This window comes from Sturnira hondurensis, unplaced genomic scaffold (assembly GCF_014824575.4).
Source record: "Sturnira hondurensis isolate 20B ecotype Veracruz unplaced genomic scaffold, ASM1482457v3 Scaffold0017338, whole genome shotgun sequence".
In the NCBI taxonomy this organism is placed as follows: Eukaryota; Metazoa; Chordata; class Mammalia; order Chiroptera; family Phyllostomidae; genus Sturnira; species Sturnira hondurensis.
Window position 1 is genome coordinate 1,121,994 of NW_028089969.1, and position 27,415 is coordinate 1,149,408.

A 27,415-nucleotide genomic window follows, 5' to 3' on the forward strand; every position below is an offset into this window, starting at 1 on the left:
TATCATTTCCGATGATACCATTCTGATGATATCATTACCCATAAAAGGAAATACTTTTATGGGTACACTTATATTATTCAGTTTGGGGCATCTACATATAAAAAGAAACTTTACATCTTTGTAACATAAAGTTTTATGATTTAAGATTTCAGGGAACATTATATCTCTTAGATATCTGTTCTAAGCTAAGGTTCTATAGTATAGCACTGTCCAATGAAATATAGGCCACATACATAATTTTAAAATCTCAGCCATTTTTTAGAAGACAAATTTTAACGTTTTATTTAACTGAATACTTTAAAATATTGCCATCTAAGCATAAAATCAATATTTTTAAGTTACTGAGACATTTTACACTTCCTCCCTGTATGTAATCTTTAAAATTCGGCGTATATTTTACATTTTAAGCAGATCTTGATTCAGACTAGCCATATTTCAAGTACAGATATACCACTTTTCAAAAATTCACATGACACTGCTTTGCTTATTAAAAAAGACCTACATCAATCAGTGTTCACTAACTGAAAGAAATCTGGAGGACTTTCACTTCTGTGAAAATAGCATTCAGTGATTGTTTTGCATCGAGCTGTTATAGAGGCAGTATACATCCTGAGCAGCGACAGTGGCACCACTTTTACTATAGGAATGGGCAAAGGTAGGTTTATAGTTGTTTGTACAGAAAAAGACAAGCAGGTTATGATTATTACAATACCTTTATTAATTCAAGAGAATGTCACAATGGCACAGTGTACTTAGGTGCAATCTTGCCAAGTGCTTAAATTGCCAGTCTTCAGTAATAATAATACAAGAATAAACTGTTTCATGTAGTCACAACTCTAAACCTACTTTTGCATACTCCTGTATATATTAGTGTTGTTTTAGGTCTTATGTTATTATTTTTTAAAGATTTTATTTACTTGTTTTTAGAGAGAGGAGAAGGGAGGGAGAAAAACAGGGAGAGAAACATCAATGTGTGGTTGCCTCTCATGTGCCCCACAATGGGGACCTGGCTTGAAACCCAGGCATTTGCTCTAACCAGGAATTGAACAGGTGACCCTATAGTTCATAGGCTGACACTCACTCTACTGAGCTGTACCAGCCAGGGTAGGTTTTATGTATTATTTGGTATGGCTTGGTAGGTTATTTTCTGGGTCTGAGAATGCACAAAAATGTTTCCATGTAAAATAATAGTAACTGCTTTATTGCTTTGTGCCATTTAAGCTTACCAAAAGTTTCACAGGAATGTTCCATTTCCAGATGGCGGGGAAACCTATATTCAATAGCACATGTAGTTAATGATATATATTGTTGGATAGTGGAGTTCTAGGACAAAAAAAAACTATGTAAAAAAACCCCCAAGCCCATATACATAAATACATATTCCTGGAAGAATACATACATATAAAAACTGTTATAGTCCTGGCTGGTGTAGCTCAGTGGATTGAGCGTGGGCCTGCGAACCAGATGATTGTGGTTCGATTCCCAGTCAGGGCACATGCCTGGGTTGCAGGCCAGTTCCCAGCAGGGGACTCACGAAAGGCAACCATACATTGATATTTCTCTCCTTCTCTCCTTCCCTTCCTCTCTAAAGATAAATAAATAAAATTAAAAAAAACTTATAAATTTTGGGTGGTTAACAAGAACTTCTACTTCATGATGTACTTCCATACTCTTTTAATTATTTTACATTCAACATGTACTCACTAATCATTTTTATAACCAAAAACTTAACAGCACTTCACAAATTATTAGTGTCTTGCTAAAATAATTTCTGTGGAAACTGACCCTTCCGAATGGGAAGTATGATTGGTAACAAATGTGTAACAATGATTACTGGCACCTGAAAAATACAGTGACATTTCCAATGTCTTTTCTGGAATGGGGGCAGAGAATGCCTTGGGTTTGAAAGGGGTGCTAATGATGCCAAATTGATAATCTGATGGCTATGGCATATCAGATAAATGGGGACAGAAGACATTCTCCCTAGCCACAACCTGCATTGTTGCAATAATGAAGACCACAAAAAAAGTGTCCATAAAATTCATCTCTGTAGTTAAAAAGATCTTCAAAGTAAGTGTGTGTGTGTGTGTGTGTGTGTGTATGTATATGTGTATGTGTGTGTATATATATATATATATATATATATATATATATATTCTAAAACTTAAAAAAGAGAAGTTGAAAAAAATTTAAACTGGCAGGGAGGAATACTATCCAAAGGATAGTACACTTTCCCTACAATTATTCAGTCTGTAAGAACAACCAGGAAACAAGCAATGAGTGGCGCCAAGGGAAGCTAAAAAAGTGGGTGGACAAGTTTGGTCTAACTAGTTGACTTTTTTAAAATTCCAGATTTAAACTGGTAAATAAATGTTCACTGAGGTAAAAACACAGAGATATTTTCCTAATCTTAAAACATCTGAGATAACTTTTCCAACTCACTGTTCAATGCCAAGCAAACCTGATGTTCCAAAAGTCTGACTTCTGAAGTAGGGCCTCATGTTTTGTGGGGCTTAATCTTACATACTGACTATTTTACAAACTGACGGCATTTAGTGACCTAATGTTTCTTTTCAATAAAAAAAATGTAAAGCTATTAAAAGATTCAAAAAAAGTTTTCAATGAAACTTAAAAGCTTATTTATAATATTGTTTTAGCTAGTAATTGCAGAAATTAAAGAGCTGGTAAATGTATTCATATAAGAGAAATATAAAGAAAGAGATTCCATCAACTTATGTCCAACACTATGTGATCAGACCAGACAAGAAATGGGGACACTGTTACTTTGTTGTTTCTATTTTACATTTTATGTTAGTACATAACATGGTTTCTGATAATCAGTCATTGAACTTGCTTTTGCAAATGTAGAATAAGAATATTTTCATGAGAAACCACCAACCAAAGAAAGTATAACATTCTACTGGAATTTTATTATATCTGCCATAAGTACTCAAGTTGCTCATTATTATAAAATGAAATATCTATTATATAAACTAAGTATTCTATAATCCTAGGTCAAATTTTCAATGGGTAAAAGCACCTATATTTTCAAGTTTATTTTAATGATCAAATGCTTAAACCCTCCTTACACGAAAATTTTATTTTCTTTAATGTAACCTTGTTCCCAGTAGAGCTTTTGAGTAACAGGCAGGATTTCATGAGACTGAGGTATGTATGAAGTAGTGAGTTTAATTTTATAAAATTAAGATGGCCAATTGGATTTACCACCTTAATGTAAATATGCTTTTTGGAAGGAAGGAAAAAATATAAGCGCTTAAATGAAGTGCAGTTATTTGATGCTAATCATATTTATTACACATTTTTCCCCTGAAAAAAGTTTACCTGAATATTTGAATCTCCCTTTATAAACTTTGCTCCTTCTATTATAGTCATGTATGAAAATCTGAGTTGATCTGGTGTCTGAATAAGTCCCATTCGATATTTTCTCATATTCAGTAATAGTTGTTTAATGTTAATATCATCTCCTTTTTCCATCTGCAAGAAAGGTAGAAAATAAATTATTCAAGCCCTGTGTTTTAGAATCCAGGAAAGAGAAGCAATAAAGGATAATTACTAAGAGTTTTGTTATGTCCTATGTTCTTCCTCAAAAACATGGATAAGTTATCACTAAAGCTGCCAGTTATATACAAAAACACCATCCCCAGACACCTGCCTCCCTATACCTCGACTGTTCTAGTAGTAGATGGAGGACTTTTAGTCCTTTAGCTGATTGATAATTGATTCCAAACCAATCAAAACCACCTTATTCACTGCGGCCAGTGTTTGGTCTAAGGAAGGATTTATGACCAGTATGGCTTAACATAAGGAAGAACTGCTCTTCTTGGAAGGAGTAAAACTTTTTGCCCAGTGCCCTTCTGCCTTCATGTCTGTACAGCAGCCTTCTGGAAATGGTGAAGAAAGAGAGAAAGACCCTAGATCCACAATGACACTGTTGAGACACTGCACCAGTCCTGGACTATTGATCTGGCATTATAACCACCATATTCTCCCCTCGAATGAAAAAGAAAAAAGTTGTTGAAGTTGTGTTTAGGAACAGGCACACACATGATTCAGTTTTAATATTCACCATTAACAGAATAAACACTGGAGTTTTAAAGATATCAAAGTTCAGTTTAATGTAGCAACCTACTTTTTGATTGAAGTAGACTATATATAGGCTGAGTAGTAAAGTAATACAGTAGATGTGATAAGACTCAACTATTTTTACACCCCGTAAGTGCAACTGAAGGAGTATAAATGAAATGTTCAGGTTTTTCCTAAAAAGGGGCAGAAATTTAAGTCTGAAAACCACAGTTCTAGGATACTGACATTAGCTTACTCCTGTCAGTGGAAACAATACAAAAGTAAACAAGCCTAAAATTAGCTCATAAGAAGCACTTACCAGAACAAGACAGGTATCAACTAGAGCAAAGGTGCCTGACCGTCCAATGCCTGCACTACAGTGGATCACTGCAGGCCCATGTTCAGGATTCAAGGAGCCAGATTCTCTCACTTTAAATAAGAAATTGAGAAATGAAGCTGGTGACTCAGGGACTCCAAAATCTGGCCAGGTAGTATAATGAAAGTGAGATATGGTTCTGGTTTCTCCACTCTAAAAAGTAAAAATCAAGGGGAAAAGGTTAGTTCTATTTTTTTTCCTTTGAAAAAAACTACTTCAGAATTAAGTGCTTTGTGCAATGCTTTTAATCCTATGAACTTTTTATAGCATGATTTTTCCTCTGGTTTCTGATAATCACCTACACAACTTTGGAAAGATTTTCTTCAGGAGAATTTAGAATATATTAATAATAGCTAACACATTATTTTGCAGGTGTGTTCTAAGTGTTTTATGTATTAATCATATAACAATCCCATTTAAAAGCCATTCTCCAGATGAGAAAACTAAGGCAAAGGTTAACTAATTTATCCAAGGTCACACATTTAGAAAATGGCAGAGCCAGAATTTGAAGAAGCAGTTCAGTGTAGCACTTAAGTTCTTAACCACTAACCCGTACCATATATGCTGCCAATACGTTAATTCATACTTGATGATGAGTGGATTCTTTTTTAATCCTATTTTTAAAATGTCTACCAGTATAATTTACCATTCTTTAATGGTCTTTTTAAAAAAGTAAAAATTTTTTTAGATACAATCTTTTCCATTCTATAAATTACCTTTTATATTGTGTTACCCAGGCACAGGGGAACAACTCAAGAATTTAAAAAATCTTCTCACTGCTGCTTTTCCCCATGGTAATAATTTCCAGTCCTAAAATTGTTTATATGTTTTTGCCGATATGCTAAATGCCTTACCAACATGCTAAATGTTTCCTGTCTCTTAAAGCCTGCTGGGCATTCACTATCACTTCCTGGGTAGTCCTGATGATCTTATATATCTGACTTACTCCTTATGAAAATGTTCCTTAGTTTCTGCCAATTGCCTTTTGCCCTAAGGAGCACTTTTGTGCCTTATACTCATTTCTGTAAACAAACATATCTTTGCCCAATTTTTCAGTTTCATTATAAGACATTTTAGAGGAAGAAGCCATAGCATTAACATTAGAAAACATAGTATTTTTAAGGGTTAACAACCAAACATTATTATAGAAACTGCTTTCAATATAAATTTTCAAAATTAAAGTCAACTTTCACTTTAAAAAAATAAAAGTTCCCTCTTTTCAGTAGAAATTAAGAGTCTAAGTGTCAGACTAAATTATATCAGGCACAGCACTGATAAAGCAGTGAAGAAATAAAAAAATTATTTTTTAAAAAGTTCAATTATATAATTTTAGTGATTAATTCTTCTAAATATCCAGCTTTCATAGTTCCAAATATACCATGGTCAATAGGTTCTCAATATACTGGGGTGCCAGAAGATTTTTTATTACTATCATTCTTGTTATTAGACTTCAAAACATTTCCATATTAAGTATCGTTAAGTGAAGGAAGCCAGACTCCAAAAGATACATAATGATTCCACTTATTGACAGTCTGGAAAAGACAAAGTTATAGGAATAGAAGCCAACTCAGTGGTTTTGAGGAGTTGGGAGTGGGGTGTAGCACTGGTTGTACACAGGCAGCCTAAGAAAAATGGGGTGGGAGGGGAAATGTTGGTATTGCTAGAACTGGTCTGTATCTTGATGGGGGTGAAGTATTACACAACTGAATGCACTATCAAAACTAAGAATTTTACTCCAAAATGACTGTATCTTACCATATGTAAAAAAAGGGAATTAAATTTACTGTACTAAAAAAGGTATTTTAAATATTCCAAATTAAGAAGACTTGTACAAAGTTAAAATTGGACAGGTGAAAACCAGATAATTCACTGCTGTGGTCAACAGTTTACCATGCAGTGCTGACCGTGCACAGCAGGGCCAGACTAGCCATTTGAGTATGGACCCTACTTGGGTAGGAGCTATGCTCCTTATGGTGCGGCCCAGTGTTCCTAGGTCAATTACTGCATCACCTCCTGGCTCAAAACCTAGGGTTACCTCACAATCCTGAGCAACTGTTTGCTTTTTCTTTGCTTGTATGATTTTGGCTCAAGACTATTGACCCCTTGTTCATTTTTTTCAAATTCAAGTCACACTGTCTGTGTTACTGAAAGCCAGTTCCCAGAAATGCTCACAACTATTTGTATGATACAATCTTTGTATGATACTGACTAGTGGATTTTTGAAAATCAGTCTTTTTCTTCTCTATCAGAACAAACTAAAAAACTCCTTTATTAGTTTACTCTTACTGAAAAAAGATTTAAAAAACACAGCTCCCAAAATCATGTAAATCCCAAAAGACCACCTAAAGCAGTAAGAGCCTGACATTAGTCTGTGGTATAAAAGAAATGTTTATATGCATTATTAGACAGACCCCCTTTCCCTCTTTTTCACCTGGGGGAAAAAAGGCTTGCCAAAGGATAGAGATCTAAAACAAAATTCATTTTCATTCCACACAAGCTCTACATTTAGATTTTAGAATATCTGACAAACTCCTTGTATGGAAACTGTTGAAGCACTCTTTTCTTCTCCTAAGTCACCAAGTCACATCAGTTTTCCCTCAGAAATGTTCAGGCGGTCCCTCCCAGCCCTTTCCCACAGCCGAACCTCACACACACACACACACACACACACACACACACACACCCACCCACCCACCCACCCCTAGTCGGCACCCACACTGCTTACCTGTCCCTTCTCCAGCTGCTCCATATACACACCTGCCTGATTCTCTTTGTACAATGTTGCATTATGTATACCACACTCTACCCCAAAATGTTAAGGTGTTCACTGTTCTTTTTAGGCAAAAATCTCATTTACATTTTTTGAAGTAGAATTCTTGAAGGAGAATTTAAAGTCTTGAATAAAGATATCAAACTCATTGTACAGGGTGGGCAAAAGTAGGTTTACAGTTGTTCCTATGAAAAATAGAATAATTAATAAACAATAATACAAAAATAAACTGTTTCCAGACCTTGCAACTATAAATCTACTGTTGCTCCACCCTGTAAATGGAGGACAGAAAGATAATCTGAGCTGAGCAGGTATAAGACAATGGGGAGCTGTAAGGCTTATTGCAATGGCAATTTAAATGTATGCTGTCTAAAGCCATTCAAATGAACTATTATTTTCATCATCAGTATACATATTTTCTAATTAATATAAAAATCTATGCAGCTCTATGGCTCCAGGCCTAATTATTTTTACACTTCTAGGCATATATAGAAGGTACTAAGATTATGTTTCCAAAAGACTTCCATATGCCCCAATTTCATCATCTGTAGATAGGGTTTAAAATAATATTTATTTTAGAAGGCTATTATGAGGAATAAATGAAATAATGAATGCAAAGTGCCTAATGTATATTTGTACATGATAAAGCTTAACAGATACTGGCTATTTCTGAAACTATTATACTTATTAATTTACGGCAGCCTCTAACAATTTCCAATCAATTTAAAACTCTCCATATTTTCAGTCTCTTAACTTAATATTTCCTCTGCACCTGAAGATTAGCAAAGTTTGTTAACACTATCTCCTACATATAGATTTAATATATCAAATCTGTACCCTCATGGTCACTGCCTTAGTTCGGGCTTTCATTATTTTTGCCAGGATCACTATATTCTCCATATTAAATATTTGGTTACTTTTGCTTTTATTTTTAATGAGTAATATTTCTAAGTCTATTTTATTGGTTATGCTATTACAGTTTTTTTCCTCCCCTTCATCTCTCCTCCGCTCTTCACCACCCAACTCTCCAGCATTCCCCCAACCCCTGCCCACTTACTTCAAGTCCATATGTTGTACATTTAAGTTCATTGACTTCTCTGTTTCCTACACCATTCTTAACCTCTCTCTGTCTATTTTATGGCTATTAATTATGCTTCTTATTCCCTGTACTTTTCCCCTCCCATTGTTCTCCTCCCCTGCCCCACTGAAAACCTTCTATGTGACCTCCATTTCTCTGGTTCTGTTCCTGTTCTGTTTGTTTCCTTAATTTCTGGTTTTTTGCAGGTGTTTTTGCTTTTTAGGTTCAGTTGTTGATAGTTGTGAGCTTGTTGTCATTTTGCTGTTCAGTTTATGATCTTCTTCTATTTCTTACAGAAGTCCTTTTAACCTTTCATTTAATAAAGGCTTGGTAATGATGAATTCCTTTAACTTTACTTATCTGGGAGGCACTTTATCTGCCAGTCCATTCTAAACGAGGGTTTTGCTGGATAGAGCAATCTTGGATGTAGGTCCTTGCATTTCATGACTTCAAATACTTCTTTTCAGTCCATTCCTGACTGTAAGGTTTCTTCTAAGAAATCATCTTACAGTCTTATGGGGAAGTCCTTATGGGGAGTAAGTAATGACTCCTTTCCTCTTGCTGGTTTTAAGATTCTGTCTTTATCTTTAATCTTGGGTAATGTAATGATAATGTGTCTTGGTGTGTTCCTCGTGGGTACAATTTCTTCGGGACTCTCTGGGCTTCCTGGACTTCCTGGAACTCTGTCTTTTGCCAGACTGGGGAAGTTTTCCTTTATTATTTGGTCAAATAAGTTTTCAACTTCTTGCTCTTGCTCTTTTCCTTCTGGCATTCCTATGATTCTGATCTGAGAGCACTTAAAGTTGTCCTAGAAGTTACTAAGCCTCTTCTCATTTTTTCGAATTGTTTCTTCATTCTGTTCAGGTTGGATGATTATTTCTTCCTTTTGTTCCAAACCATTTATTTGAGTGCCGGTTTCCTTCCCATTACTGTTGGTTCCCTGTATATTTTGCTTTATTTCACTTTGGGTAGCCTTCCTTTCTTCCTTCATTTTGTGATTGAGCTGAATCAGTTCTGTGAGCATCCTGATTACCAGTGTCTTGAACTTTGCATACGATTGGTTGGCTATCTCCGCATTGCTTAGCTCTTTTTCTGGAGTTTTGATCTATTCTTTCACCCCTGTATGTTGTAAAGGGGCAGGGCCTTAGGTTATTGCCAATGAGGGGCTACACTCGTTGTTGCTGATGTGACACTGTCTCTGGGGGGAAGGCTCTTTGAGAGGGAAAAATGCCACTCGCTTGCTCCACTCTGGCCCTACTTTCCGACAAACTCTCTCGTGTGAGATTGGGAGTTTCTCCCGCCATGGCAACCCTGTGGTAGGTTACAGCTAGCTTTGAGTCTTTAGTTTTCTGTTCAGCCAGCCATGCCTTGCCCGCACAGTCCATTGCCTTGCCATGCATCCTCTCCCCTCAGGGGTTCGTCTCCCATCTCCAACCCTCCTACAGGTCTGGGTGAATGTTTAACTCGTTGGCTGTTGGAGTTCAATGTAGTTTGATTTTCTGGCACTTTTGCTTGTTTATTGCTTTTAGATTGGCTGTTATTCTTATTTTGGTTGTACAAGGAAGCAAAGTGTTTCTACCTATGCCTCCATCTTGGCCAGAATCCCCCTGCCCTGGTTACTTTTATTTTAAAAAATTAACAGAACTCACCAGATCTGTAGGAGAGGAGAGTAACAGGATAGTTAGGCACAGGGATTTCATTCTAAGCAAAGAAAAGCAATATGCAGGGGTATGAGCTCCCAAGTAAAAACCTATGTGAGAAGAGTAAGTCCTTTAGCAAGAAGGAATCTTGAGTCCCTGACGGAAATGAGATAGAGAAGGAGGCAAGGACCTGGATGGGCTGGGTCACAGACTACTGCAAGGGCCATGGAAGGTTTTTAGAGAGAGGTGGAAGAATCATGCCTGTTTGAGAATAACCACTCAGGTATACTATGGTTAACAAAGTACTCAGTGCAACAAAAGAGAGAAGTTCAAAGATAACAGATAACCTTGCCCATGGGGAGTTAAAAACCTTGTTATATAAAGTCAAAATATATACACACAGAAGCAGTGAATGAGCCAGTAAAATGCTAAAATTTAAATTAAGGAGAGAAACTCTTGGCTGATAAAAATGAACCCATCACAGACATATTCTGAGACCTCAGTAAAAAATGGGGCACAAGTGGTCGTGCGTGAAAGATCAGTAGCCTATTAAGTAGGAAGAGAAGAGACCAGGACATTCTGGGAGAGAGAAACCTTTAAGCTATTTTGACTCAAGTCCCAGCTAACCATCATAATTAGACATTCATCTGTTTGGGGCAAATCTACAGAGACAGAAAAATAGAAGACTGGCTGTCAGTATTACAATTGTATTCCTGGAATAAGCTGGCCAACAATATTATGAAAAATAGTGAAGGACAACTATAAAGAAAAAAATTAAAGATAAATAAAATAAGCATACTAGATGACCTTGTACTTTAAAAGCCCCTCAAAACTATCTTCATAGCTTAAGCTGCAGGGCCACTTTAAAAGCAAAAATGCAATCTCTTCATTCAGGAGCAAAAGTTCAAACTCAGCACTAATCAAGACACTGGAAAAATACTGCTGGTGTGTAGTTTTATTGCTCCATTAGACAAGAGGTCTGTAAAACAGCAGGGCCTGGCCAGACAGCTCTGGACCTGGATCTGTTAATAGGTATAAGCCAGACTCCTTTAGAAGGCAACTGGTTCCCTGCAGCTCAAGAATCTCAACAAAGATCTGCTAATGAGATTAACTATCACTCCCCTACTTCATCACCTCTCGCTCTCATTATTTCCTTCTTCCTCAACTTGATCTTTGCAATTGCCCTTGCTTCTGCAGTTGTTTCCAATTCATTGATATTACAAAGAAAACAGATATAGACAACTAAAGCTAATAACTGTGGATCCTACACTGTATTTTAGGTATTGCTATACAGTATTAATTCACTTAATCCTTATAACAAACCCCTTAAGATAAGTACACATCATTATCCTCATTTTGTAGATAAGAAAAGTGAGGTACAGAGGTTAAATAATGAAACCAATCACACAGTGAGGAATAGCTGAGCTCAGCTGGGATTTAGACTTAGGCAATCTGGTTCCAGAGTCTAAATAATTAACGAAATGCAATTCTGTCTCTCAAACTGAAATGCTACTTTATTCTTCTAACATTCCTAGTGCTTACTAAAGATTGTAAAACAGAATATAAACAAACTGATGCTATTTAATTATGGTAGACTCTGAACCCAGGCCAGTAAAAAATCACACAGTTGCTAACAACTAAAACATAGTAGTTGGCCAGCTCACATGGTGATCTCATTCAGAAAGACACGTTAGAACCAAGAATCCTCCTTTACAACAATTAGCATCTTTTTTCAAAAGACTTAACTCCATGTCATTACAAGTTAGGAGATCTGGATTTGAGTTCTGATCTGTCACTTATTTAGCTGAGTAATCTATTTATAGAAAAAATCCTATAACCTAATGGATTTTAGGGCTTTTAAAAAAATATGAAATACAGGGATATTAAGAATATTTACTCTATCCACATTCCAGGAAGACTGTGGATCAAATGGTATATATGTGAAAGCACTCTGCAAACTAATAAACAAAATACAAGTCGTTCCACTTTGTTATTTCAGATATAATCAATTTTCAATTAGGTTTCAGAAACAAAGAAAGACATCTATGACCTTCTCCATTTTAATGCTACAAGTAGATGAGGTACCTGGGATAAATACCAAGAGAAGACAATGCAGAGAACCATGACAAGTTTATGCAAATGCAGTTCTGTTTCTGGAAATAACACCGGACAACCAAATAGCTGTTGATGTGTGTCAATATAGCTTAAGGCATATGTAAATGGAATAGGTGGTGCAGAATAAACATGGTAAAGGAAATTTTAAAATAAGTATACGTCTGGTAATTCCCACCTCTGAGTCTCCCTAGATGACCTAAAAGAGATCACCTAATAAGCTTGGTTATGGATGTCATGGGTAGCTGAGTCTGGGCATTAAGCACATAGTATGCACCAACGCTTACAGTATGCAATAAAAACAGAGGTATTCCAAGAGATCAGCCATAAAAAATATTTTTAAGTATCAAAAAAGTACTTTTATGTATTGAGCACAGGCCTTCGAACCACATGATCGAGGTTCGATTCCCAGTCAGGGCACATGCCTGGGTTGCAGCAGACCAGTTCCCAGCAGGGGACTCACGAGAGGCAACCATACGTTGATATTTCTCTCCTTCCCTTCCCCTCTAAAGATTAAAATATATTATTTTTAAAAAGTACTTTTATGTATATCCCTTCTGTTCTCTACAAAGCTTTATTTTTGTCAATATTTGTGTTAATGAATTAATCTACTTAATAGTTAAGTAAAACAGTATCTCACTTTATAAAGTGACTAGATACATTCTGAAAGTGATTTTATGGCAAATATTTTCCTATTTTCTAGTTGCTAATTGCATATAAGAATCACTATCATTTCATATTTTCTATTTATTATAACTATAACACAAAGAATGCATAAGAAGTGGGCCCTGGCTGGCGTAGCTCAGTGGATTGAGCGCGGGCCTGCGAACCAGAGGATCGCGGTTTGATTCCCAGTCAGGGCACATGCCTGGGTTGCAGGCCGGTTCCTTGCAGGCTAACTACCAGCAGGGGACGCACAAAAGGCAACCATACATTGATGTTTCTCTCCCTCTCTCCTTCCCCTCTAAAGATAAATAAATAAATAAAATCTTTAAAAAAATGTTATCTTAAAAAAAAAGAAGTAAGTGGAACAAGGGAGAGAAAGGTCTTGATCCCCAGCTTGACAACAGCAGGCTCACAATCCACCATTTACATGTATCTCAACCAAGTACCAAGGAACAATTCTTATATTTCTGGAAAAAAACCAAGTATGTATTCTTGAAAATAGAGGCTCAATTTATTTCACCGTTTTGCCCAATTCAATCATGACAAATTTCTGTGTGGTGAATCACTTGAATTAGTAACATTCCAGTAAGTTATTTTCTTAAATAGCTTGCTACCCTGAACAATAAGTATTAACAGCTGTTGCTTACTGGCTGCCTACACTGCATCAGATGCTTTGCATGCACATGTTCACTGGATCTCCATAACAGTCCTAAAAAGGAGGCATTATGATTAAAATGTATATGTTGCTCCAAAATTCAAATCTAATAACAAAGAACACCTGAAAACTACTATTGTTGTCAACTACAATTTTCAAAGAATCGAATAAAAATAATTCTTAAAATCTTCATATAAAATTCAATCTTTGGGGCATGAAAAGTCTTACATTGATATTTTCTAATTGCAGTAGATGTACTGTATAATACGACTTCACATCTTCTGATAAGAACTTCACACTGAATCCTGTTTCTTTAAACAGCATCTCTTGGTCGTCTTTTGTCGGCCAGTACTGTGCACATTTAACCTAAATTTAAGAATATGTATATATATATATATTTTAGTATATAGACATTATGAAACCATAAAAAATTGGAAAATAAAAAACAACCATACATACACATGCTATTGTTTTCAACTACTCAAATCTAAGAACAGTCACACTATATTTGATGTTTAATCTATTTTAATTGGATGGACATTTTATAAAAGCAGGTTTGTAAAGTTTTCCTATAACTTATACACTAAAAAAGCCATAAGCAGATATAATGTTAATAAAAATGAATTCGTCATTTCTAAAACATGATAACCTATAGTTTAACAGCATACTAGCATTTACATTATGTTTTCAAAAGTATCAAACTCTTGCAAGAATCATATATTCCAAAAATATTTTAAAAGGCTCTATTTTACAAAGATTTTTCATAAATACCTATAAATCTGCTACTAAACACTACATATCTAGAAATGACACTGTGTTATTTACTTATTAAGTCAGGGAAGAGAATTAGAGGATAAGCCCACTTCATCTGCAACTGTTAAATTTTGGCTGAACTACTAATATAAAATTTATTTGTGGCAATATTAAGTATATTCTGTAAAGCCAAATTATGCAGCTAGTAGACTGAGGCAAGGTAAAATAAGATTCATTTCATTAACAGAACACAAAAAAAAGAAGGCTAATTAACTAAAAAGAACTGCCCTGGCTGGTGTGGCTCAATGGACTGAATGCCAGCCTGCAAACCAAAGGGTTGCCAATTCAATTCCCAGTCAGGCCACATGCCTGGGTTGCAGGCCAGGTTCCTAGCAGGGGGTGCATGAGAGGCAATCACACACTGATGTTTCTCTCCTCTTTCTCCTTTTGTTCCCCTCTCTCCAAAAATAAATAAATAAAATCTTAAAAGGAACAGAGGTGTGAATAAATGGAACAGATAACATCTTAAAAGGAGAAAGAAAAAAAATTTCTTAAATGAAGAAAGTAGCAAATAGAATTAGAGAGACATTGTGTCAAATATAAAAATAGTCAAAGAGCCCCGGCTGGTGTGATTCAGTAGATTGAGCGCCGTCCTATGAACCAATGGGTTGCTGGTTCAATTCCTGGTCAGGGCATATGCCTCGGTTATGGGCTGAGTCCCTGGTGGGGGGCATTCAAGAGGCAACCACAAATTGATGTTTCTCCCTGCTCCCTCTCTCTCTGAAAACAAGTAAATAGAATCTTTAAAAAAAATAGGCAGAGAAAATCTAAGATATGTATAACAGGAAGACCCAAAGAACATCAAAGTGAGCAAGGGAACAATAAATACTAAAAGTATGATTCAATAAATTTTTCTTTAAAAAAGGAAAAAAAATATATCAAATCACATATTGAAAGAGTACACCATACCCTTGGAAAAACTAACCCAGAATTACTAACACTAAGACATAGGTGGATAAAATTAACAGAATCTAGATTTTTTTAAAAAGTAATTTATTTTTTTTAAAAAAGAGTTCCACTTGACTTTGTAGTTTGCAATACCAGAAAGAAATAGAGTAACTTCTTTTTCCTTTTGGTCATATTTAAGATGACCAAAGAAAAGCAAATGTAACCCAAGTATTTTATGTCCTGCCAAACTGACTTTAAGCATTAGGACAGCAGTTAAACTGTCATCAACATATAAGAAATCAGGGGTTATTTTCCCCAAGAGTCCTTCCTTGGGATCTACCAGGGAATTGAGCTATAGACAGAACAAATGGAGAAACATCAACAAAGACTGGTGATGAATATTAAATACACATTTACATATAGAAGTAGGATTTTCAAAGGAATGTAAGATAAACCCTAGTACATTATATACTCTGAGAATGTAGGTCAAGTACACCTTAGAAAAACCAGAAAGAGAATGAGGAAAACAAAAAAATGTTAAACATTTTTCGGTAATTATTTTGGTGATGGAGTTGATGTTGTTTTTATGAGTAATCATTGTGTGTAATTTGGGACAAAGTAAATGGGTCATTATAAGATAATTCTACATCCCTAGTGTCTTTTGAGAACCAAAATCCTTGGTATAAAAATAGAAGGTAACAAATATAAGGTAGACTATAACCTCTATAGTCCTAAATTTGAACTGGAAGTAATTAGTATGAACTCCTGAAGTATTATTATCTTAAAACACAAACATGTTTTTCTCTAGTCCTGTTGACTGAAAAGCTTTAAAAGCAAGACTTTTTAAAGAAATGCCTGATTCTGTGAAGAAGAGTTTAAGGTGAGCCCTTAATGTGTAGATATTCCAGATAGCAAAAAGGCTATTATTAAGGACTATTAGGTTTGCGTTAAAAAGACTCAGGGCCCAACCTGAAGAGATTCCAATGAAAAATCTGATTACTAATAAGAATAATAAGTGCAATGGAATTAAATGAATTAAATATTTTTAAATATTTAATTAATATTTAATATCAATTATTATGAGTTCATAATAATTGATACCGCCCCTCCCTCACACCACAAAACCCTAATTGGTCACCTTTTGAGGACACTTGAGAATCAACTCTGTTTTTAAAACTGCTTTTCCTATATAAAAGTTGTCAAATAATTAGCATGGAAAACTTTTTATGTAAGTATTTTAACATAAACTCAAGAAAGAATGATAAAGTTAGAATAGCACTATTTTGTAACCCTTAATTAAGGAACTAAGGACTGAACAACAATGACTGCTAACATAAAAAGAAAGATAATCAGTATGGGCCCTCTTGATAAATGAAACACCACCACCTACCTATGAAGTAATCAAACCAAATAATTACAACTAAATCTTATTAGGTATATAGATCCAACCACCATAAATATGATTTCCAATTTCTGGTGGCAATCTTACTTTATAAATATAGTAATAATATAGCATAGTGAGGAATGAAACTAATAAATCATTTAGCCTGCAATGCTGACAATGTTGTCATCACTTAATTTTTTTTTAAGATTTTATTTATTTATCCTTAGAGGGGAAGGGAAGGAGAGGAGAGAAATATCAATATATGGTTGCCTCTCGTGAGTCCTCTGCTGGGAACTGGCCTGCAACCCAGGCATGTGCCCTGACTGGGAATTGAACCTTGATCCTGTGGTTTGCAGGCCCGCACTCAATCCACTGAGCTACACCAGCCAGGGCTTAATTTTTAAATCATATTAGGAACCATGAAAAGCCACTGTAAATGTATATTGGAAATTCTGGTATGTCAATGCCTCCTCAGAGTGGTGGCATTATTTATTTTTCTAAATAAATTAGAAAAATTTTGACCTCCACAGAAATCCTGCAACTATAAATTTAGAAACTAGTATGAATCAATAATCTGAAGAAGTAGAATAGTCCAAGATCTTAAGGCTGGAACAGACCTTAATGATAATATTTTCCAATTTGCTTGTATGAAAGAAAATGAATCTAGAGGTTAAATAACTTAACCAAAGTTAAGCAACTAATTAGCACTGTGTTTAGATTATACTTCAAATTTCAAAAATTTCCCACTATTTCATGACCTAAGAAAGTGCCCATAATAATTTATAAGATTTTAAAAATCCTGTTACCTTAATATTTAATAAAATTTCCAAGATTCTGATAAAAAATTGTAAAAATTCTAATAAAGCCTAGGCATTCCCAAGTTCTACGTATACTACTAGCTAGTATTTGTTCCATTATATTTATATCTTGGAGAACAGTTGTCTGCAGTTGTTACTTACATATTAAAAGCATGAAAGGAGGGTCAAAAGGCAGAAAACTGTACTTGAACAACAATTTTTAAAAAGTATGAAAGGAAAAGGATTCATTAGCTTTTCAGGTCAGAAACACCCTGACTACTATCCTTCAGTAATTAAATACCAAAAGTTATGAATAAATATCCCAAAAGAAATATGAAAACATTTATAAGCTAATGATCACAGCAGTACACTAAGTTGTAAATATTAAGTATTACTCACCGATTCTTTCTCCACAACTCTGTTTAGCATGACAACTGCTTTCGTCTTTTGCTGCCAAACCATGAGCCAGAAATGACAACCTGTATTAGGAAGTGGGCCCTGTAAAAACAGCCAAGAAAAAGTATGTAAGAGACAGGTGATGGAGCAAAGCTCAAGCAAACTCCTTCAAGTATGGTTCTGGTTTGAGAAAAATGTACTGATTGTAATTAGCTAATCGAGACTTTGAATCCACTTGATTTAAAAGAATATGTCTGTACTAGTTAGGATTATCAGTTACAAATAATAAAAAGTGACTTACTCACTTAGGCAAAAAAGAAATTCTTCAGGCTATGAGGGCACTTTCAGAGTTGACAACTGGAGAATCAAGCTTGGACAGAAACAAATGTCAAGGCAAGACTCTACCCAAAGAAGAGTCAGCCTGGGCTGTACAATGTTCCTGATACTCTCAGGTCTACCACCTTGCTTTGCTAGCACTGCCATACAAAGATGGCTGTAGTACTCACACAAAACCTGTAAGCAAACTAGAGTCAAAATCACAAGTGGGAATACCTGACTGCTCATGTTCTACCTGCAAAGGAGGTAGGCAAAGGAAATTTCTTTTTCCCCTCAGCTTCCACAGCAGAAAGAGAGGAGGCCCTGCCTCCCATAGATCAGGACAGTCCAGAAAAGAGGAAGTTTGTGCTATCACTGGCCAGCCAGCCAAGAAAAGATTTCCAGAAAAAGCAGAAATATCAAAGTACCTGAACCACAATAAAACTATTAATCTATAAAACCACAGCATGTGTGACCTCAACAGCAGACTTAAAGGGGCAATGGTTGATATTACAATATTGTCATGAGAAAGAAGTATCACATTGTAATATGTACTTCCAATTATCCTCACATTGTGTTTAATGGTAACATAGGCCAGAACAAATGGCAAATAAGAGATGAAAGGCCATGGCCAAATTATAACTAATTTCAAATAGTGAAGGTGAAAATAAATGAGGTTTTAATGTACCTAAAGCAACTCAGCATGCAGTCACCTCATAAGGCAGTGTGGTGGAGTGGTAAGTTAGAGGCACAATGAGGACTTGGGGGCCAGGTCAGCCTGGAGCTTCAGCTCCAAAAGTAAAACAAGGTAATTCAAGTGATACCAGACTGAAAGCATCTTTCAGGCAATTGTATCCCCTGGTATGTAGCAGATGCTCTTAAATGTTATTTGAATTAATAAAACCTAAGCTTCTCAATTATTAAAATAATAGAATTCTAGTGAGAATCCTGAGAAATTGCAACCTGATGTTTGAAGACACTTTTCCAACTCAATACATACTATCTATTATTTGATGTACTTCTCAAACAAAACAGACAACATAAAGGTAAAAATAGCAATGAGTAAATCCCCAGTAAAATGAATGCTTTTTCTTTCATCTAAAAAAAAAAAGGATGTATCAATCCACCAATGAAATCATTCCTTCGTGTGTACACTAAGAATGTGGGGACAAGAGTTTACCTCTCAGCTCTTCCACTTACCAGCAATACTACCAACTTTCTTCCGCAAAACAGATTTATACCAAGAGACTGATATTTTTTTTAAATTCATAAAACTCAGGGGAAAAGATAATAAAAAAGGAACAAAGAACAATCAGAACAGGAGAAGTTTTAATAAACATTTACTATCTCTAGTTTTCTCTATCCTTTGAAATATTTTGAGTATGTTCTCTTCCCAAAGTACAAGGTACAGGGCAAGAGCAGTCTCAGCCTTCAAAGAGCTTACGAAGGAGGTGAGGAGAAGTACTTGTTCTACTAATTGAAATACATCAAATGCCACAAGAGCAAGAGGTAAACTATCCGAGCTTTGGGAATAGGAAGGATATTACATCAGAGCCTTGAACATAAGGAGGGCACTGACTCAGAGAGGGGGTCAGGGTCCATTCCAAGCATAAGGCGAGGCATGTGCATGTTTAGGACATATCTGAGAAAAGACAAATAGATCACTGAAGGCAAAGGGGTGGTATGCAGTAAAAAACTATACCTGCATAGTAGTAAAGGGTCTTCCACTCAGGAAATAGTCACCAAATTTGTTTTAAAAAGTTACATGATCAGATTTGTATGTTACAAAAATAATTCTAGTGGCATTATTAAATATGGATTAGAAAGGGAAGGACTGGTGACATGGAAATAAGTTAAAAAGCTACTGCATCAGAACAAAAGAAGTTTAAGAGAGGTCTAGAAAAAGGCAGAAGGAGAAAAATAAAAGGAAGATGATAAGGATAGTTTTAACCCCGGTGAGAAAAAGAGAAAAAAAGGTAAAAAAATTTTAAAAGGTTTGGTTAAAAAAAAAAGTTAGACATAGAAAATGTGGCATTTGTGATGTCAATGAGTCATCTGGGTGAAAATATCAAGTAGAGACCTGGAATACAGGGGAGGAATTTAGGGAAGAAGAAAAAGATGAAGATAAGCTTCTGAGTTCTCATGCTCCAAATGAATGAAGGGGCTCTGTCAAGACACAGAGAAACAGGTCAACAGGGACAGGAGGTTTAAACATAATCACTAACAGACATTTTGTTTATCTTGATGGCAGACATATTCTTTATCCTGATAGGATTTAAGCATTTTATAAAAGGATTATTATTATTACTACTACTAAGAAAGAGCAATAACAAATTCTACAACATACAGTGCATGGAGTGCTTACCACAGTATCAGGTACTATATGAATTTCCCTCAACATCACTCTACAGACAATATAAGTACATATCAATAACACACACATATAGGATTAAGGCGTTAAGTAATCTGTTTAAGGTCACATACTAATTTTAAAACAGTAGAGTTGAATGATTAAAGAGTATAAATCATGGATCCTGTGGAGAACACGTGGTTTCAAATTCTGGCCTCGTCTTGTTGTATGCCCTTGGTAAAGTTATTTAATGTCCTGGGGTCTTTTTAGATTATTTTTCATGTATAACATAAAGAAAATAACAGTATTTACCACAGAGGCTAAAGATAATAACAGTATTTATCCTTAGGCTAAAATTACATGAAACATGTAAAGTACAAAAAAATGTTACAAATTACTAGCTGTTATTAATTTTACTTCCCACTAGGATATGAAGTTCATAATGGCAGGGTTTTTATTAATGTCTCTTTTATTTGAACAATGTCTGCTATAAACTAGGCACTCAATCAATAAATCTTCATTGGATGAATGAATTTGCTGATCAAGTGAACTAGTGGGACCAGGATTTGAGCATGGATACTGTGAATCCAGAGTCAACACTCTTTCTCCTAAGACACAAAGATTGAAAATATGGTGCCTAAGAGCTAAAGGTCACGTGTGTAAGCTGAGGTGGGTAAAAAAACCTAAATCAGAATCTTGAGAAACACCTACATTTTTAAAGACCAGGATGAGAATATAAATAAACAGATAAACGAGACCAGCAAAAAACAGAGAGGGTTGTGATAAGGATCTAGGGTATCCCAGACAAGAAAAAAAGCTAAAGGAGTTCACTACTAGCATTACAAAAAATGCCAAAGGAACTTTAAGAAGATAAAACATATACATAATAAAATGGTAATAACTACACACCTATCAATAATCACTTTTAATGTAGACAGAGTAAATGCTCCAATCAAAAGACAAAGGGTAACAGAATGGATAGGAAAACAAGTCCCATATATATGCTCTCTATGAGACCTGCTTCAAACCGAAAGATGCGAAAAGACTGAAAGTAAAGGGATAGGAAATGATATTTCTGGCAAATAAAAATAAAAAGAACAAAGCTGGCACCCAGGCTGGTGTGGTTCAATGGACTGACTACCAGCCTGTGAACTGAAAGGTTTCCAATTAGATTCCCAGCCAGGGCACACGCCTGGATTGCAGGCCAGGATCCCACCTCAGGGCATACATGAGACAACTGATTAAACATCATTTCTCTGACACATCAATGTTTCTCTCCCTGCCCCCAAAATAATACCAAATATTTTTTAAAAAGAAATAAAGAAAAACAAAGCTGGGTTACCAATACCTAATATCAGATGAAATAGATTTTAAAACAAAGGCTGTAACAAGAGAAAAGCAATCCTACTTCTGGTTATCCAAAGAAACCCAAAACACTGAATTGAAAAGACACAGGCATCCCTATGTTCATCACAGCATTCTTTACAATAGCCAAGATATGGAAGCAATCTAAGTGTAAAATATGGTATCCAATCTAAGATGAATAGATAAAGATGTGATACTAAATACAATGGAATATTACTCAGCCATAAACAAGTATGAAATCTTGCCATTTGTGACAACATGGATAGACCTATACAGTATTATACTAAGTTAAACAAGTCAGACATAGAAGGACAAATACCATATGATTTCACTTATATGTGAAATCTAAAAAACAAGATAAATGAACAAATAAAACAAACAAATTCATAGATACAGAGAACATTTTGATGACTGTCAGATGAAAAGGTGGTTGGGGAAAATGGGTGGAAAAGGAGAAAGGATTAAGATGTACAAATTGCTGGTTATAAAACAGTCACAGGGATGTAGAATATGGCATGGTCAATGATATTGTAATAACCATGTATGGCATTCAGATGGGCACTAGATTTATTGGGGGATCACTTTGTAAGTTATACAAACATCTAATCACTATGTGGCATACCTGAAATAATATAACACTGTAATGTTAAATGTAATACATGACAATAAAACAATTTTAAGTGTCCCTAGGATAGTTATTCTTTCCTAATATTAGTTTTTCCAATAGAAAGTAAAATGTTTTAACTCTAAAAATGAGTTATTAAAAATGTTATTAATCCTCATAGGAAAAACTTAAAATATTACAGAAAGGTACAAAATGGCAAATAAAAGTCTCTACTCAAAATTCCCAGAAACTGGCTAGCGGGTTATATATAACTTACTTAGCCAGTCCCTTATTGGTCATTTCAGTCCTAGGTCCTGGTCCAATGCTATTAAAGTTGCAAGAAACATCTTTACACATATGTTTATGTCTGTATGTATTTGACTACTGAGCATTATAAAATTTTAAGTCTCCACTGTTCTGACAAGTAAAAAGTGGTAATTGATTGCTGGTTTAAATTTGTATCACCTTAGAAAAATTGAGGATCTTTTCATATGTATATTACCTACTTTTCTCTTTTTTTTGAACTGTGAATTTATATTCTTTACCAGTTTTTTCAGATTGTTTTTCCTTCCATGTTAGATTTTCTGTTCTGTTTGAAGGAACCGTTTTACTTCGAGTAAAAGACAGTAATTACTTTTAGTTTCCTGTGCATTAGAAACAGTCTAATAGCTTATAGCTACATTCATTTTAACATCTTCTTACCATATTGTGATCAAAATTGTGTTTTCAAAAATCTCAATATTATGAATATACTACTTATCTCTGGAATAAAAAAACATTAAATGGATGTAATTATATTACTGTTAAAAAGGTCTGTGTTATTTGATAAACAAAGGGTAGTTGGTGCAGGTAAATCAAAATAACTTCTGTTATCACAGAATAAAAGAAAAGCAGTACTGGAATATAAGTGTGGCCAATGTGCCAAGAAGTAATCAGGAAGAATACCAAAGGGAAATAGCTGCCAGGCTCTCTATTCTTTCTCCTAGCCAGTCCTATGGGTGCCTGGTCTCAGCATCCCCATTCTTCCCTGCAGAAAGGCCAGATTCCACCTACAGCATGTCCATACTTGGGGGTGTCCAAACTTTTGGCATCTCTGGGCCACTCTGGAAGAAGAATTGTTTTGGGCCATATATTAAATACACAAATACTAATGAAAACCTAATGAAAAACAAAGTCTCATGTTCTGAGTAAACTTATGCTTTTGTGTTGGACCACATTCATAGCCATCCTGGGCCACATGCAGTCCATGGGCCGTGGGTTGGGACAACCCTGTGCTAGCAAGAGGAGTACAGAAGAACTTTTCAAAGAGTCTCTGGTTATCATACTGGTTATCTGGAGAGAAATGGAAGATTAACAAAGGCTCTGTATCAAGTATAAAGCAAAGAAGATAATTTGCCTGAAAGAACTGGCCTGAGCCATTTCATTAAATTTTTTTTTCCTTTACAGAATATATAACATTAAAATTAACTTTACTTTTATTTTAAATATACAAAGCTGAAAAATACTGTAATTCCTGCAATTCATTACTAAAAAATAGAAAAAAATGAAATAGCATTTCATTTCTAAAAAGTCAAAACATTCTTTTAGGTATATTTTAAAGTAGACCAATCACAAAAACTGCATTGCCAGATATCTGCTTCACGTAACACCACTTGCCTGTGTTAAGATGTAACTCCTTTGTGCCTCTTCTATTTCAACTAAGCTGGCATTAATATAATCATTTTCAGCATTTTGCAGTTTAACACGACTGTGATCATCTGAAAAAGAGAATGATAAGCTGTAACTATCACTTCAACCTTGCCATTAATGTTCTCAGTATTTATAAAGTGAAAGGAGAGAACCCTAAAGATTCCACAAAAACAGTACTAGAACTGATCAATGAACTCAGTAAAGTAGCAAGATACAAAATATGCATTAAAAATTGATCACATTTTATACACCAATAATGAATTATCAAAAAGGAAAACTAAGCAAATAATCCCACTTACAAATACATCAAATACCTACATATAAATTTAACCAAGATAAAAGACCTATAGTTAAACTATAAGAGGAAGAAGATGGTGGGGAGTAGGATGGAGAGGAGTCCGTTTCCCACCACACACGGGAGAAAAACCTGACCAATCTGCGGAGGAACACAGCAAATAGCCAACAGTGCCCCAGCATCTAGGAAACTAGGAGTCCAGAAATTGTAGTGGACACTGAAAGACCAGATGGTGAGGAGACGGCTGCAGGTCAGTAAGGTCCGATGGACCAGCGCAGAGGCAGCAGGCTGAGGCTGCCGCTGCCGCCTCCGCTGGGCAGGGCACCAGGGGTCCAGGGCTGCGTCTGCCACGAACTCTTTGGTAGCCAAGGGCCTGCAGCAGGGTCCTTGGGAGAGAGCCGGGTCATCAGCTCCCTCCCTACCCGGCCAGCGTGGTCTGAAAAACATCGGGAGAGACCTGTTTGCTTGAAGCGTCAGAGAGGGAATGGGCATGAGGAGGCAAACACGGGGGCCTTGATTACCCGTGGAGTCTGTGGTCACAGGCTTAGGTCAATTGAGAGTAGCAGTGTCGGGCTCTAACCCCGATTGTCGCAGATCTGGCTGGAGAATTGGGCTCAGATGTGCAGCAGGACTGAGTGGGACAAATTTCTTGAAAAGTAAACTGCTTGAGGGATCCTCCTGCGACAGCCCCTCGGCCCTACTCCCCACCCAGCCTGGCAGCGATCCCGAGGTTGGGCAGAAGGCCTTGCATTCCCCCATAGCACTGGGAAAGGTTCACACCCAAGCCTACGGGACCAGGGAAGCCTGGCCAGGCACTTGTGCGCAACCCAGCCCATGGCGGTGACTCCCGGGGAAAGAGTGCTCTGAAGAGGACCTGGAATCCCTGGGTGGGGAACTGGGGAGAAGTGCTGGTCTGGATCTTGGGAGAGTGCTCGTGAGGCTGGCTCAGTACACAGAGAAGGGAGAAAGGCCATACCAATAATCCCTCAGCCTGCTGCAGCCAGTGAGACCAGAAAAACCGGTTTGGCCAGCTGGAAAACAACAAGAGGTTCTTTTTTTTTAAATTTAAGTAATCTTTTATTTTTTTAAAACTTTACTATTATCTTTCAATACCTTTTTCCTCTCTTTTCTTCTTTCTTGTTTTATTCCTTCTTTCTTTCTTTCCAAACGTACTGCTTTTTCCTCCCTTCTGCTGCCCCCCCACCCCAAATTAGACAAAAAATTTGGAACTGCAAAAAGACCAGAGTTGGACCCAAAGAGAGGGCATCCCAACAGTACAGACAGACAAATTTCACTTTGCTACAGCACAGAAACTACAAGTTACTGAATATTCATATTGTTATTATTTTTTCATTATTCTTACATCTTTTATTTTAATAGTATCTTTGCATTCCTCCTCTTTCTGTATAGCCTTCTTTGCTTTGGCTGGATATATTGTTATCATTTGACAGGTTGCCCCGTCCCCTCATTCATAGTCTATTGCTAATTTACTGTCTTTTACTTCACCCATGCTCCATCAACACACTATTGAAGATCCAATATTCCCTATTCTGGTATCTCATACATTCTATCATATGATTGTTGCTCTAATATTACTGTAAACAATAGGCATTCCATACTATTGCAAATACTATACAACATCCTTCCAATATCTTAGACCACTTCATTGTTTCCTGAACTATAATATTGTAGTGGTTAACTCTATTCTCTCTCACACTACACCTATTTACCATCCTTTATTCTCACCTTACCTCAGAATCGGACCTCCCACAACCTCACTGCTTTCTAGATCCAACTCACAAACCTCCACATCCCAACAAGAGTCTTATCTTCTTTCCTTCCTTTCTAAAAAGTGGCTAGTTGGGTTGAAGATTATGGTTATCAATATACATAGCCAAAGCATCTCCTATCTCTTCTCTACCAGCTGCTACTGAAAGTATCATAGAATACACTCCTGCTGTCTCATAAACAATTTTGCCCTCCCTTCCAACTGACCACACACACACACACACACACACGCACACAAACGAGGTGAACACCAGGATACTCACTGGAAGAGGCAACCCAACAACAAAGGAACCACCAACAGATAACGACAGAACGAGGTGAAGGAGAGTGGAAACCACACAAACCTCAATCGAAGACCTATCTGGAATTACAACTAAACAGTGGAGAAACTACTGTTTAGGGCAGTACTTTTCAGGGCAAACAACTGAACAAGAGCAAAAGAGAATCCTCAAAATCTTGTACATACAAAAGAGCTAGCTTCAACACAACCTGCCCTCACCAGCACAGCAAATTAAAACAGGTGGTGGACAGAGGGACCATCAGCTGGTGTTCAGGGTAGGGGTTCAGCAGCTGGTGGGAAGGACCCACAAGAAAAAGACCCCCAAAACAACCAAAACCCAAAGACAAACTCATAGCAAATGTAAAGGACAGCCCAAGACCCGTGAGCTGGGGAGATCAAGGAGACTACACCACTGAATCTCACAGGTATTCTACCACAGAAGTTAACACCTTAAATCTAGGAAGCCAGAACAAATCAATTTAAGAAGATGAAGCTAACAAGAACAGTCTCACAAACAATGGGAAGACAAAAAAACAACCCCACAATGAAAGGAAAGGAGGAAGCCTCAGAAACAATGCTAGAGGCAAGTCAACTATCAGATATTGAATCCAAACTCCTGGTTATCAGGAAGTTCAAAGAGCTCACAATGAACCAGAAGCTAAAGGGGAATTACAATGAACTCACTGCAAACTATATCAACATGAAAAAGGAAATAGAAACTATTGGCAAGGGGTAAGAAAATATGAAGAATACAATTTCTGAACTGAAGAACAAAGTTGAAGAAATCAAAAGTAGGATTGATGAAGCAGAAGATCAGATCAGCAACTTAGAGGACAAAGTAGAAAAAAACTCCTAGAAAGAGCAAGAAAAGGAAAAGAGGCTGAGACAGAATGAAGAGGGATTTAAAAAATGCAAGAATATATGAAATGCAATAATATATGAATAATAGGGATACCAGAAGGAGAAGAGGAAGAGCAAGGAACAGAACATCTTTCTGAAAAAGTAATGATGGAAAACTTCCCTAGTTTGATGAGAGAAAAAGTCACACAAATCCAGGAAACACAGAGAGTC

The 27,415-nt window shown here is 36.2% G+C and overlaps 1 protein-coding gene across 2 annotated transcripts in view; it reads right to left on the reverse strand.

The window, feature by feature from the left end:
• PTPN2 (protein tyrosine phosphatase non-receptor type 2) overlaps window positions 1-27,415 on the reverse strand; it is a 138,829-nt gene that overhangs the window by 31,572 nt on the left and 79,842 nt on the right. For both annotated transcript variants that reach the window (XM_037067599.1, XM_037067598.1), the window contains exons 3-7: window positions 23,949-24,049; window positions 17,662-17,760; window positions 13,609-13,746; window positions 4,403-4,612; window positions 3,343-3,495 (exon numbers count right to left, since the gene is read on the reverse strand). In XM_037067599.1, the coding sequence (XP_036923494.1) occupies window positions 3,343-3,495; window positions 4,403-4,612; window positions 13,609-13,746; window positions 17,662-17,760; window positions 23,949-24,049 (701 nt within the window). The remainder of the gene's footprint in view (window positions 1-3,342; window positions 3,496-4,402; window positions 4,613-13,608; window positions 13,747-17,661; window positions 17,761-23,948; window positions 24,050-27,415) is intronic.